At 32.1% G+C, this 15,819-nt stretch overlaps 1 protein-coding gene across 5 annotated transcripts in view; it reads right to left on the bottom strand.

Annotated features, from left to right (window-relative positions):
- LOC118190048 (guanine nucleotide exchange factor C9orf72 homolog) overlaps positions 1-15,819 on the bottom strand; it is a 67,154-nt gene that overhangs the window by 25,999 nt on the left and 25,336 nt on the right. For all 5 annotated transcript variants that reach the window (XR_015038735.1, XM_085808390.1, XM_085808389.1 and 2 more), the window contains exon 4: positions 1,614-1,730. Coding sequence is in view for 4 of the 5 variants with exons in the window: in XM_085808390.1 (XP_085664516.1) it covers positions 1,614-1,730 (117 nt within the window). In the remaining variant the exon portion in view is untranslated. The remainder of the gene's footprint in view (positions 1-1,613; positions 1,731-15,819) is intronic.

Below are 15,819 nucleotides of genomic sequence, written 5' to 3'. Positions count from 1 at the left end.
TCTTAAACCTTATCTTTTCAGAAACAATCTAGTACAGCACTGACTTAGACACTTCAGGAAATTTGTTCGAAAGAGTGCTTATGGTGAAGCGTCTGTTCTCAACAATTTTCGCTTCAACTGAAGCCACTAAATGTCTGCAGCAGACAGGTTTCTTGCCAACAAAAAACGTATACTGACAGTACCTCGCACGAGACGGGCAATTCGATAATCTAGAATATTTTAAAGACGCAGCACATACCGTACAGGTTACCTACACAGCTGCAACTGCACACAGTAGTTTCTAAGGAATGCCGAGACACGACACCACCTATTAGTGTATACACCAAACCGGCTCTTACTTAAAAAAAACGCTACATATTCATGCAAAGTGGATAAATGGCGGTGAAACCAGCAGTAGACGCCAAGGTGTTGGACGTCCACGCGTCATCAGAAAAAAGGGCATCGGAGACTGTCTCGCTTGGTACAGCAAAATCAGCGTCATACAGTGCCTCGGCTGACAGCCCAATACAATGTGGGTCCAAGTGTATTTCGGAACACACAGTTCAGCGGACACTGTTGGATATGGGACTGCGCAGCAGAGGTCACACTCGTGTGCTTCTTTTGACCAAGCGTCATTGTCAATTACGCCTACAGTGGGCCCAGAATCATCAAAACTAGACCATGGATAAGTAGAAGACAGTTGCCTGGTGCGATAAATCACGATTTCGCATTCATCACGCCAATGGTCATGTCAAAATACGTTGTCTTCCAAGCAAACATTTTCTGCCCCCCCCATACAATAGGTCATATACAAATAGGTGGCGGCAGTATTATACTTTGGGGGACGTTCTCAAGAGCGGCTCTTGGACCCTTAGTTGTGGTAGAACAGACCATGAAAGCTGCGGACTATCTGAACATAACTGCGGATCATTTGCACTCTTACATGACGTCTGTCTTTCGAACTGGAAATGGAATCTTCCAGCAGAATAGCGCCCCATGCCACAGAGCTTGCATTGTGTTGAAGTGGTTCAAGAAGCATAAGGATGAATTCCAATTAATGTCCTGGCCACCTAACTCGCCGGATCTTAACCTCATAGAGCACATTTAGGAAATCACAAAGTGCCAGCTCAAAGCTCAAACACCACGTCGGAATATCTCGACTTGGCGTGACTGCTGCTAAGACATTTGGCACAGCCTGTCTCCAGCAAACTGCCAAGAACTTGTGGCATAAATGCCAAGGCGAGTTGCAGCTGTTTTGTAGGCCAAATATCGTGCAATGCGTTATTGAGTAGGTGATCATAATGTTTTGGCTCTTCGTTGCAGTTCTTACTCGGCCGCCGAGATATTTCTAGTACTTCACGAAATTACTCGAAGGCATATGAGGGCCGAAAGCACTTATCGCTACATATGAAATCAATACAGTTATTTTTCATGTAACATTACACAAAGAAGTACACCAATTTCACATATAACTGCACTGAAATCATGTATCTATGTAAAAAATTCGTAACACTGTTAACACTCTGCATAACTTAGTTTCCAGCTCAACAGAAAAGCAGTGCCAAAGCTTTTAATATATACATATCTATGAAAAAAGACAATTTATATTTCATAAAAAAAGAATTTAAACTTACTTTGATTGCACCTTGAATATAAAGTCCTCGAATATATGATTGAGATGATAATTGGGTAATAGAAAGGGAAGATGAGGATTCTCTTTTGGAACTTACAAGAGAAAGGATACGTAGAACCTAAAAATACACAAAATTTCCTGACAAAATTTTGGGATAAGACTATAAAGGTAGAAAATGTAAATAATGACTAATACGACTAGTGCATCTAATATTCTTCAATTAATTTATATTAACTAATATTCTGTTTTGAATGTACAACTAATAGTCTGTAGTTATTTATTCACTCAAAAGAAACCCCATTTCTTACAGTTTTTAGTATTTAGTAGATAGAAAACGACAGTTCACCTGCACGCGCTGTGGGCATGGCCAGTGATGTTAGCGGAAGGGAGGCTACGTCATGCAGGGTATCACATGGAGGTAAGAAAGGAAGGAGTGACCAAACCGGCATTAGAAGTGAAGCACTGCTCCGAAGCTTCGGTCACCAGATGGGGTGTTTTTTGTTCACATTCAGAAGCTCGCTTGACAGCGCTCTGATAGTATTTCGACACACGACAGTTCCATACAAATCGAAAAGCGGGACACTTCCGCATAAAAGAAACATTCATAGTGTGATGGATAATAGCAATTTGTATAGTTTAGTGGCATTTAAGCAAAAAATCACATCTTGGTTATTTTTCAATAACTAAGCACAGCGATTTTGATTATGAATTTGTTTTATAAAATTCTAAGCTGTTGAACTACAAAAATATAGATTTTAGCAAAAAAGTTACGCTTAAAGAATGAAAAATACCTCACCATACCTTTAAAATTGCATACATCTTTCTATACCCTTGATAGAGTATTCGCTACTTTTATTTTATGTTCCAAACGCCAAAATGTTTTAAATAAAATAATTTTTTTTCACATCCACATATTATTGTAACATGTACTTTTTAAAATTAGTGTAGATTACTTTATTTGAAAAACATAGTGAATGCACAGAAATTAAAGATTTCTACATGCCGGAAATGAAAAATATGAAATGTGTATGGGTATTTATGCATGTGCTTGCAAAAAGCATGCATCTGCCTTTAACAAAATACGTAAATATTTATTAAATTATTTATAAATGTATTTGAAATGAAGGATTTATTCATTCATAAACAACTGTGAAAGCTACTATGAAGAAATCTAATTATTAAATATATCTAAATTTATAACCATTATAAATATTATCTAAATAACCTTAACATTGAATTGTAACCATAAATTGACATCCTGTTGACAAATACGTTATGAAGCTATTTAAGCAAGGATTGTTCGTACTAGAAAGCAATCTGTAAAAGGTATTGTAAAGCAATTTCTATGAGATGCGTACTTAAAGTAATAAAGAAGAGTTTTGGAATATGTACTGTTGAAAGTAAGGGTAAAAAAATCCAACTATAATTAAAAGAATTATTCCCCTTACATTTTATAATAACTCACTTATAAGTTTTAAATAATATTTTTAAAAAATTCCTTATTTTATTCCCTTTCAGAAATATTCAGATAAAGTTAAATACTATTTAAAGTATTTCACTATTAAAATAAAAGGTGCTCTAATTTGAAATGGACCGAATAGAGCATTACTTTTAAATTGATTTATATTTTTCGATTTAAAAGATGCCTCAGAAGCTAAAAATCATGTTATATTTGAGAAAGTATTTTAGGAAGAAGCTCTATAAGAAAAGAAATAATGCATAATTTTAATATTAATAATACAATAAACTTTGATCTTAATTTTTGTAATCCTTAACCGAACAAAATCGAATTACCTTAAAATTTCTTTCTAATGTAATTAACGAAAACTTGTGAAAATATTTCATTCAAATTAAACCATCCTGAGCAAACTGTACTGTGAAAAGTATAGCATTTAATTCCGTTCAGAATGAAATGTTGTTTAAAAATGTATTCTTTTCATATACTTAGGACTCTGAAGTATTGTACAAAAAGAAAATATATACATTTATATGCATATTTACGATGTAATTACAAAATATTTACATCCGATCGTGTCCAAACCCATTGAACTCAATGGTAAATTACCCAATGTTTTGGTCACCAAAGAAGGGATCCCCAGTGCTTCAAAGCAGGGTATGAGGAAACCAATTTAGGGCCACTCCATCTAACTTCCTACCTCCATGGGGTATCACATGAAGGGGTAGAGTGGAGGCGCAGCAGATAAGAGTGTTTGGAGATTCTTTATTTAACTGATAAAATGAGGACACACTTTGATAAGAGATTAGCTTTGATTGAATTTTCCCATGGTTTTTGTTAATCAATGTTTAGCCTTTATATTTTTTCTTTGTATCCCAACTATTTTACTAGGTATACAATGCTTATTTCCTACGTGTCCTGAACGGCTTTTATTTTCGAATTTAATGATTGATTCAAAAGGCATTAATTTTAGATGTAATATTTTTTTTAATGTTTTCATATATTTTAAGCCTTATAATTTCCTATACACTCAGAATTTTAACTTATTTCTTAAATCTTCTGTTCATAATACCACATTTACTTGTCATAATCTTAACTACATGACTCATTTTATTATTTATTTCATCTTACATAGAATTTTTCATGCCTTTTAACCCAGTACTTTCAACTCATTTGTTACATTTTACGAGTGTAATTCCTAAATCACGCGTTTCTATTTATTATATTATTCAATGTTAGATGTAATTTTTAACTATTTTTCGAGCGTTTTAACATTACTGATTTTCAACCTATTCTGTATTTTAACTTATTTCTCACATTTTTTGATCATATACACGACCATTATTTAAGTTTAGATGTAACATTTTCAGCTTGTTTTGTATATTTTAACCTTCATAACATTTAATATACTTTATATTTTCACACTATATACATGACTTTTATTTAATTTCCTTCACACGATTTAACCTTCATAATTTCTAATATAGTTTTAATTTTAAAGTAATTCCTATATTTTCAGATCAAATATCTGAATTTTATTTCATTTTAGATGTAAATTTCAACTTCTTTCCTACTTTTTAACGTTTATTTAGTTTTCAACATACTCTGAATTTTAACAATTTACTTTATTTTCACACTATGTACATGACTTTCAGTTAATTTGTAGCTACTTTCATACGTTTTAACCTTCATAATTTCTAATACAGTCTTAAATTTAACATAATTCCTATATTTTCAGATCATATACCTGAATTTTATTTAATTTTAGATGTAAATTTCAACTTCTTTCCTACTACTTTTTAACGTTTTTTTAGTTTTTAACATACTCTGAATTTTAACAATTTACTTTATTTTCACACTATGTACATGACTTTCAGTTAATTTGTAGCTACTTTCATACGTTTTAACCTTCATAATTTCTAATACAGTCTTAATTTTAACATAATTCCTATATTTTCAGATCATATACCTGACTTTTATTTAATTTTAGATGTAAAATTTAATTTCTTTTCTATTTTTTAACGTTTTTAGTTTCCAACGTACTCTAAATTTTAACTAATTTGCTATATTTTCACACTATGTACATGATTTTCAGTTAATTTGTAGCTACTTTTATACGTTTTAATCTTCGTAATTTCAAACATATCCTTAATGTTAGTTTAATTTATTTATTTTCTGACCTTATATGAGCTGTATTGAATTTTAGATGCTATTTTTAACATGTTTCGTACATTTCAAACCTTCATAATTTTTAAAGTACTCTAATTTTGAACTTGTTTATTACATTTTCCTACAATATTCATGAACTTTAATTAATTTTAGATGTAATTTTAATACTTTTTAGATTTTTTTCATTTCTAGTTTCCAACATACTCTAAATTTTAACTCTTTTTTATGATTTTCGATTGTAATCACGCATTTCATTTTACTATTTCAGCTAAATTTACATGTTTAAATGTCTTAAACATAGAGATAGTTTTCAATTAAGCATTTTATTTTACAACCGATAACTATTATTTATATCCAATGCGTTGAATAGGCCTTACTTAGTCTTTATAGTACTATTTTAATTTCCCAATTCTACAGATTATCATTCTGTAGCACTCTTACCATGACTGTTCTATTTTACCTCATTATTAACTTCATTCGCATTTTCAAACTTTAACATTTCCTGCATATTCTGATATTTCCTTAAAGATTTTACATCATTTTTATCTGAATGCATGCTTTTAAGCTCTTCAGTGTTACCGATGTTCGGTTTTGAATCTCGATTCTCATAAAGCTAACTTGATAGATTCCCAATTTTTAGAATGAATTCACTACATTCATGCATAATTTTAGAACCATATTCACAGTTTCATGAACACATCCAGAAGACTTATTATTTTGAAAGCTTAATAGCTTTCAATTCAGTATTTTTTTATAATTGACTACATTGCATACTATTATTTTTAAACTTTAGTATCGACTATGCAAATTTTCACATTATTGTCTCTTTCCTGCACTAAGTACGGATATTTCTGCCTTCATCGACAACTTTCATGCGAAATTAACGATTATTTAAATTACACATACAAAAGAAATTCCTACGATAAACATTATCAGTATCGAAAGAGAGGTGAATAACCATCGACTTTACCCATTGGTTATTATTTCAGCTCTTGAAATTTTGTTTAATCGATATAATTTTATTTCTAGTGCATAATGTTAACACATTTCTTCGAACCTAGTTCAGTTCCAAATAAATTTCCCTAGATAATTGCATATATAGTCTATTTTTTAATTTCTTATACTAGGATTTTCTTTCGTGATTGTCAGTTTTCATTAATTTATTTACCAATTTATTCTTTATGAACGAAATCTTGTGAAACACTACCATACCTTTACACAGCAAATATCATTACCAATATACCTATAGTTACAGAAGGAATCAAAGAAAGAAGCAGTAAGAGACACTTTACCCAAATCTCAGCTATATTTTCGAATATTTTAACGTTCATACATCTCGAATACAGAAATTTATTCACAAAAACTCATTACATCAGTTAAATATTCCTTACTAATACCCATTTAATGAGGATTTTATGTTCTAACATTCTTCTTTTCTTCCTCTCAAGCCCGTTCACATGCACCGCTCCTTCGCACAGCTGCCGTTAGCAAGAGGAGAAAGAGAAGACATGAAAGAGTTTCGTCTTTAGGACCCGTTCAGAAGACCACCGTCTTCCTTCCCTTTACACTTAAGCCTCTGTGAACAACCACGTTTCCGAATTGGCCGATTTCTAATACTGTTTACACATTTTTAACGTTGTTTACTGTTGTTAACTTTGTAATCTGTACTTTTACAACTGGCACCTGAACTTTCGTAATGGTTCCTGAAAAATATATGTTTTTTAATTATTATTATTATTATTATTTTATAAGCTGTTATTTAGTTCACTCTTGGTGCTTGTCGCTATGGTTAAAAGATGGTCATGGATTTTGAAACTGCTTCCCGATAAGATATAGAACTGAAACTTTGTACATACACTGCTTGTGGATGTTGTGTGACGCGTTTGATTTTTAGAGGATTAGATTTTTTTCAAATTTAAAGTTGAAACGATTTTTTGCAAATATTAACAAATAAACTGAGAATCTCAGAATATTATAGTTTGCAACATAACACACTGTGGAGGGAAAAAAATTAAATGAAATTTTTAGCGTAATTTTTTTTAAAAATATTTTGGGAGAATTTTTGAAAATCGTTCATATTTTTAGACTTTTTGACGCGCATTAATTTTAAAATTTCATATCTAAAAATATATCGGTTACAAACTTCCGACATTTTCACAGCTTATAAAACAAACTTTTCGCATTAAAAAATGATAAAAGAAATTAATTGGATGATTTTTTTACTTTTTTAAAAGATATGCAATGAAGCAGAATGGGAAATATTGGTTTTTCTTGGGCATCAATTCGAAACACCGGCTTCAAAGTAATAATCTTATTATACTACACTATTTTTATGACATGTTATTGTTGCCAGTTGTTAGTTCAGCGTGAGATTGGAAATATTTCTGAGTTAACTTTCTCTTACGATGCTTTTTTTATTCCGTTGTGTTTAACGTTCTTATTAGATTGAAGCATAACTACTGATTATACATAGTGATATTCTAAACACTAGTACGAGTATTTCTGTGGAAAATTCCAGAACTTTTAAGTGTTTCTGTTGATAAAATAAATTTAATTAAGCTATGATCGGATTTGAGTGCAATTACAATCATTTACGAACTATTATCAATCTATTACAAACCCGTACGCACGCAACAATATTATAATTAATTAATGTATTAAAATTGTTTTAAACGTGTTTTACAAAACAAAAACAGGTAAAGAAAAATTTTGCTTGCATTTTATGATTTTTTGCAATTTTTCTGGCCACATAAGGTTTTTTAAAAAAAGGTTCGTAATTTATGTTTATATTTACCAATTGAATAAATAACACTCGCATTTTTTTCAATAAATCCTATTACTTAAAAGTCCTAAAACATATACAGGTATGGACTAAATTATTTATTATTTTTACTGCTTATTTAAAATTATAGACGTTATAGAAACAAGGATAGATTTTGCAAAGTACTGAAAAGAAAAATTATTTGAAATGAAAATGTGACTGAGATCATATTTGTTTTAAAGATTTTAGATAAAAGTGTATTTTTATTTTTTTCTCAGAAATTAATTCATTAATTGCAAAATCATTCCTTGAAGTTATTAAGAAAACTCTAATAAATACAATTAAAAAAACTGGGGGGAATTGAAAATTATAAAATTTTTCTTCAAAAATTTAAATTAAAAAAATTACTAGCAAAATTTTTTTTTTCAGCTTAAAATTATTTTGTCTCACAAAACCATTTAATAATATTTATAAAAAAGTAGACGAAAATGTTTAATTTTTTTTAAAAAAATCATTCAAAAGGTACCGAGTCCGTTGTCGCGTTGAAGCCGTTATGTACTTGTCTTAACTTTAGTTTTAATTTGAACGATATTTCTGGAATACTCTAGCATCAGATAGCCTAGTCTGTATTTGTCTATAATTTCCGTATCTTCTACAGTTCTATCTAATTTTTGGGGGGATGTTATCACATCCCCAGACATCTATCAGCGCGATTGTTTCGCTGACAGTCCAGCGAGCAGTAACTAAAATTAAGTGAACCGCGCAATCGCGCAGTATAGTACCGGAAATATCCCCTTTACCCTGCTCCCGAGAGGTAAGGAACATTCAACCAAGTTCTACGTCCAATTCGGCGAGGCAGTTAATGCTTGTTCCCATGTGAATGGGACACGTTGGAAGAACCGGTTTTCGCTACCGGTCGAATCTGCACTTGTGAACGAGGCTTCAGAGTGGAATGCGACCCTATTTTCTATGGTAAATATTGCTCATCTGGATGAGTACTGTCACCCCTATTAATTTGTAAAAACAATTTAGAATATATAAATCTAATATATATCCTAAGTCGCGCTTTCGAGACATGAAAAACGCAAGGTGAATTTCGTCAATCGGTTCAGTGAAACAGAAGATATAGAACTGTACCATTTTTTCTCCCCGCAGTGTACTTCCCCATCGCGTTGCTTGATCAATAATTGCTCCTTTTTCTTCTCGCTTGCTAAGAATGGCATCAATTTAGGGAGTTCTTGCTGCTATTACTGCTTACCACTGAGATTTGTAACTAATGAATCAGTTTAATCAATAATAGCAAATATCACATCCATCTTCCTCCCTTATATTTATTAATATGTCAATAAAAGCCGCCCAGACAGTATAGTGGTTAGGGGAGCCAGACTACGATACCGAAGGGCCTGGCTTCGAATCCCGGAGAAGGCACGGGTGTAAAAATTGCCTGTCCCTTCATAGGAGGCAAAGGTAGCACATCTATTATGTGCCTCTATAATAAAGAGACCACCACATCTGGCCTTAGGAGAGGCCGATGCTGGCATAGGCAAGTGCCCGCCATTGGAAAAAAAAATATGTCAATAAAATGGAAAATAACTATCTCTTAATGTATTTAGTTCATAAATAAAAATAATAACTCAGTTTGTTATTAATTTTTTTTTTCAATTCACGTTAATTTCATTTCATATTCAAAGTGCCCAACAAAAACTGGAGTCGGAGTCGACGTGTTCTCAGCGACTCCAGCTCCGACTCCCTTTACCCAAAAATATGCCTAATTCCGATTCTGACTCCACAGCCCTGGTGACAACACAGAGAAGAAAAGCAGTGTGGGAAAACTCTTTCATTCAGTTGTTCGATCTTGCTAACAAAATGACACTCACAAGGAAACAACGATGTGAACTGATAAAGCTGTTTTATCTGAACGCTGAAAATGCTGTCGATGCAGTGCGAGTTTATGGGCGAAATTATAAGAGGAGGCTCAAGTTCCGCAAAAACTATACGTCACAGTTAAAAAAAAAAAAAAGAAGAAACTGATATACATGTGATAGACCGCGATCCAGATGACCATATATATGTTCCTGTTGTAGTTGTTGCGGAAGTGCTTAATACGATTACTGCAGGTCCATTGCATATTGCAAGAAGTGTTGCTAGCAGGTTTGGATGTAGCGAAACCCACACTCCTCAAACTTCTGCGCTCTCTTCTGAAGATGTTTCCTTATTAACTGCAGTGCGTTCTGGTGCTGCAACAGCATGTCGACTTTATGAATTCTTTCCTCATCAGATATGATGAAGATAGAGTGACTGAATGGTGCGGCATCCCAAGCACATTCGTTCTAGATCCGTACATCTTCGAAGAGGTCACTTCCACAGGTATGAAAATATGCTCCATTACAAGTTCCCGGTATAGAACAATGTTGCAGAATTACGTAATTCCAGAACTGTAGCAGTGAAATGTCGTTAATGAGATTGTACGACTGCATAATGATGCTCCTCCACACATTGCCACATACGTTCGGCAAGCGCTGCACAGCACTTTCGAGATAAGAGTAATTCCCCGTAACTTTGCAATTTCCTAGCCACCGCGATCACCCAACCTCATGCCAATGGATTTCTGGTTCTGAGGCTATCTGAAATCTAAGGTGTACACATCAAATCCGGAAGATTTTCCAGAACTGAAACATGCCATAAAATGTAAAGCTAAACAGATTTCTAATGCGATGTTACGTTCATCATTGTTGTCAACAATCTCCCTCATGCAATGCGTTACCGTCTACGAAGATGGCCACGTTGAAAACTTGTAATTCCATCAAAAGTTTTTTCCCTTTTCTCTCTTTTACAATGTTTTTCTTTTCATATGTTTTACACTGACAGTTTTCGCCATACATATACCGTTCCAACCCCATTTGTGTTTTTCAATGTGCTGATCAATTTGCACAGGAAAAAAGTGGATGCTGACATTCGAAAATTTCGAAGTTTATTCACTATCACCGTAATCGTGACAGCTCTGTTTTAAATATGAAGGTTAGAATAAATTCACTTCTAACTTCTCAGTTTAACTCACCACAATCTCGACTGCATACTTTTAAATAACAATAGGTGAAATTTCACTTCGATTGGTACAGCGAATAAGCCGCAAGGGGTTCATATATCGAAGACGTTTGTGGGGTCCCACCCTTTTATCTAACAATTAAATGTGGAGGAACGTAGTGAACTGCTAATTAAATAATCGCTTAAGTTCAGTAACAGAAATGTAAACTCGAGAAGGGTTAATTACCCTTTACTGCTCAAAATAAGAGTTAACAGATGGCACCTTTCTAAGGGCGTACAGCAAAGCCTCCACTTGGGTTTGAACTCAAAATAATAAGTAATAAGATTTAACTAATCTTAACTTAACTTAAGAGATACAGCCGAAGCAATCAAAATTCTAAGTAGTTGGTCCCTAAATATCGAATAAGCTAGCGAAGCCTGTAATGCGGCCGAGCGTAGTAACAGCTTAGAGAGACTTAGCTAAAAGGCAGACGCGCGATAGTCAGAAACTCTGAGGCTCTCTCTCGAAATGGACTAGACCCATAGTGTGATTTAGTTCACGAGGCGGGGAAGCCAAGAACCTTCGACCTCAATACTACTCTTACTCATTTGCATTAAACGCGATTCTAAAAACACATTCTGGTAGGAAATTGTAAGCTGAAATTAGGATGGACAGGAGAGAAGCTTTAGCTAAAAATAACTGTCAAAAACTTAGGATAAACCTTACATATTTTTTGACTACCCTGTATATAAATTCGGTGAAATTTAATTGATAAATTTGACATACTAAGACAGTATCAATTTTAATAAATAATAATAGATTGTGCTGTACACTGTATCACCTCATATACTGTTAACCAGAAAACAGGGGCTCCATTACCTAGCTGACATGATGTCTGCCTTACACGGATTAAAGCCCCTGCCTCCAGAAGCTATTTATTATAACTAAGCAGAATAAGTTTACAGTGGCATACAAGGCCTTCAAGAACACAAGGACATAAGTAACATAGTCATTAATAGACCCTAAAGAAAGCATTTTACAAGTAGTACCTATAGCATTCAAACAATAAACCGAGTATACTTTCATAATTTGTACTGAAAATACGAAATACTTTCAAAACTGAGTCCAACTAATTTAAATAAAAACTATGGTACAAACAAACAAACAAAATATAATACATCCATTACTGTATTATACACAATTAATTTCAATTAGATTCACAATATCAAGAAGAACCATTCAATTTAGAAAAAATGCATAAAGATAAAGACAATAATAAACTGCCAAATAAAATTTCTTCACATGAATTCAGAATTAAGAATCAATATCACCTCATATACTGTACTGTTAATACAATAATTCTAAATTTACTCTGCATTACAGTAGTCTTTCCCTTGGATGTACATAGTTTAATCAGTGGTCGAGTGATTAAGTTCCCAAAATGCTGGGAGTTCGACTAAGGTTTGATCCCATGCAAATGGGCTGGCTGCGTGGATGGCTCTCATGGTTTTTCCCATATGTAATGTGAATGAGGCAGGTTTTCCTAGAAAATCGTTCACGGAGGCATTACTCCTCTTAAGTACAGTTTTCTGTGATGCTGATTATGCAGGTGATAACCGAAAAATTTGAAGTTTTCTGTGATGCTGATTATGCAGGTGATAAAAGAAAAATGGAAAAGCATTACTGGATATGTGATTCTATATGAAGAAAATCGTATGAGTTGCAGTGTGACAAAATAATCAGTAGTTGCTTTATTGACTACAAAGCCGAGTACATAGTGGCAGTAGACAAGCATTAAAAACTTTTTAATGCTTTTATATTTAAAAACTTTTCTGGACAAAAAAAACAATAAGACTGTTTTAACTAATTTAAATAGCAATATTTAAAGCATAATTAAATTGATTAAAAATGGAAATTTTAATAGGAAAATAACACATAGATAGTAAGGTATTAACTTTTGTTAAAAAAGAGTTAAAGGAGATAATATTAATTTATTTTTTGTAACTTCGGACAACAATATAACTGACATGTTTACGAAAGGCAAAGTTAAGTTTAATAAATTTAAGAATTATTTTGTGTATTAAAAACATTTAAAATGTTATTAAATTAACTAGGAAATATTTTAGCTAAGAAGGTTATAACTAAAACATAGATTTTGTTGATATATGCATTTTTTTAGAATTTCCCTCTTTTAAACCATATTTTAAGTTTTTAGAGCATTTCTGGGGCATTTTTAGAACTTTTTTAAAGTTCTGAAGCATATTTCCAGTAATAAAACTGAAAAATAAAATTACCCTTGAAATAACATTATTTCAACTTCTATTAACACGTTTTTACTAAGCAGACATGTCTGCTCAACAAAAAACTTATTATGTAATCTATTAGTCCTACCTATCACAACATGCATTTTCCTCCAAATATCAGTATCACTTCTCAAAATTTTCCATGCTGGCATTTCTTTACTGCTTAAGATATCTTATGCATGTTCAGTTCCATATGATTACATGCAGATGAAGAAAGCTATTCCACTGACACATTCTGGGATTTACACACTCACAGCTGTCACATTATTATTATTAATTTGCTAGGGATTTTAAGAATACGTTTGGAGTTTCAAGGTTGCTGGGAATTACTGGAATTCCAACAAGGCAGAGATTCTTTGAGATGTGCTTCTGAAACTAGAGTTTTGCCGAGTTCTGTCGCTGTTACTCAGCCGACGTGATGTTTGAAAAAGCAATAAAGAGATTCGGTCAAGATTATGACTCTGGAGTTTCTTAAGTTCAAGTGAGATAATCGCAACTCATCTTTCAGTCCCCTATTCATGAAGAACGGAACACACAAAGTCGATAAGATCTCCTTTATCCTCAGCTGACAAAATTTGTCGGTGTTAACTTGACTAATGAACTTGCATCTTTTCATTTATAGAAACGGACTAGAAATAGGTTAGAAATGCCACGAACAGAAAAGATGTTTGCCAACCATACTTATCGCCAAATGATTCTTTTGTTTCAAAAGTAGCAGTGAAACAGGCAGTGTATTTTTAAAAACTTAGAAACTTTACTGTATATATTTTGTTTAAGTCGTTTTGCAAAGGACTGAGACAAAAAATGTCCCTTCACATATCAGGTTTAAAATAGAGGTGTCTATTTTTAAATTAAAGCTTCCTAATGTCTCACAATTGTTTATACAAACAGAGCTTTTTTAACTATACACGGTTTTGCTAATTCAGCATAGAATATGCATTCTTGAAATAAAAAAAAAGAATGCTTTTTACATTTAATCTTTGAACTCACCTATTTTAGACATGTGTGCACACACACATATATAGTTAGCTTTACAATTTCTTTTTCAATTATATATATATATATATATATATACAGAATGTAACGGGATGATTTGAGAATGACCATAATGGGTTTGCAATGATTTGTTGCATTGCAATAATCTGGAGATTCTTTACTGCATAGAGAAGGCTGTAGATTTAACCACACAATTTTTATTTCTTGTTCAAGCAATTTTTTAGATGCAATATTTGATTCACACATTATTATGAGTGCAATATGCATACCACAGTTTTACGTAGTAGTCATTAGACGATGGATGGAACAGAATAATGAGAGGCACATGTTGGCAGTAGAAAGGTGCAAAGATTAGAAAGTAAGTGCACATTCAGAAAAACAGTTAAAAGGTTGTTTAATTTGATTTACGAAAAAATATCCCCAGTGGTAAGCTTACATAAGATGGCATGATGCAGATTAATTTGGAAAAACGCAATCCAGAAAAATTAATCAAAATAATTTCTACTTTTAGAACAGAAAGGAGAAATATACAAATTATAGTCAAGAATTGTGGGGCTACTGATAATTTAACGAGGCAGATAAATATAATTTTGGAAAAAAAATTTTAAATTTTGACCTAAATAATTTTTTAAATAACAAAATTTTGAATATAAAATTTTTAACAATAAATGCAAATTTTAGAGTTTTACTAACATTTTCAGTCTAATTTTAAAAGAATTTTTCTCTGAAAATATAATAAAGGCTGTCCTAACTTTTTCAAGAAATGATTGTAAAAGTTCACAGTTCCAGGAATCCTTGCTTGAATATCATTAATGTAATTTTTATAGTCTTTCTCTAGGAAGTCTCTGCAAAACTGTTGTATTTAGTATAAAAATAATTTTTTTTCTTTTTTATAATCCATGAAATTCTATTTTAAAACTAGTTATTTACTCATTATAAAACAACCTACATCTTTTTATTGTAAAGCAATGTAAAACAGACTTTAGAAATTAATAAACCAAAAAAAGTAACAAAATAAACTTGAATAACAATGGGCAGGTCCTCACCAGCGAATCAGCATAACTACTTGCTAATGGCTGTGAGAGCCTAAATACTACAGCGGATAAAAAATCTCTGTTCATTATAGAAGGTAACTAGCTTTCAACATTGTATAAATATATCAAAGTCATTAATTATGATTTATGGCCATAAATATTCTTCAGTATTACAAAAAATCTCTGTTCATTATAGAAGGTAACAAGCTTTCAACATTGTATAAATATATCAAAATCATTAATTATGATTTATGGCCATAAATATTCTTCAGTATTACATAATTCAAATATAAATATGCAAAAATTCAAATTAAGACTAATAACTCCTTTACTTGTTAGATCTTACAAATTTGGTGAATCATATTTTAGATTACCTAACAATAATGATGTAAAATATTTAAATTTGTATAGTGTGTGTGTGTGCATGGTAGACTTTGTACTAAAACTATGGTTAAAGGAATGT

This window comes from Stegodyphus dumicola, chromosome X1 (genome assembly GCF_044657685.1).
Source record: "Stegodyphus dumicola isolate Sdum_Otavi_A_Nest chromosome X1, ASM4465768v1".
NCBI classification, from domain to species: Eukaryota; Metazoa; Arthropoda; class Arachnida; order Araneae; family Eresidae; genus Stegodyphus; species Stegodyphus dumicola.
Note: the sequence above shows the minus strand (reverse complement) of the source record. Positions and strands in the feature narration are given on the sequence as shown.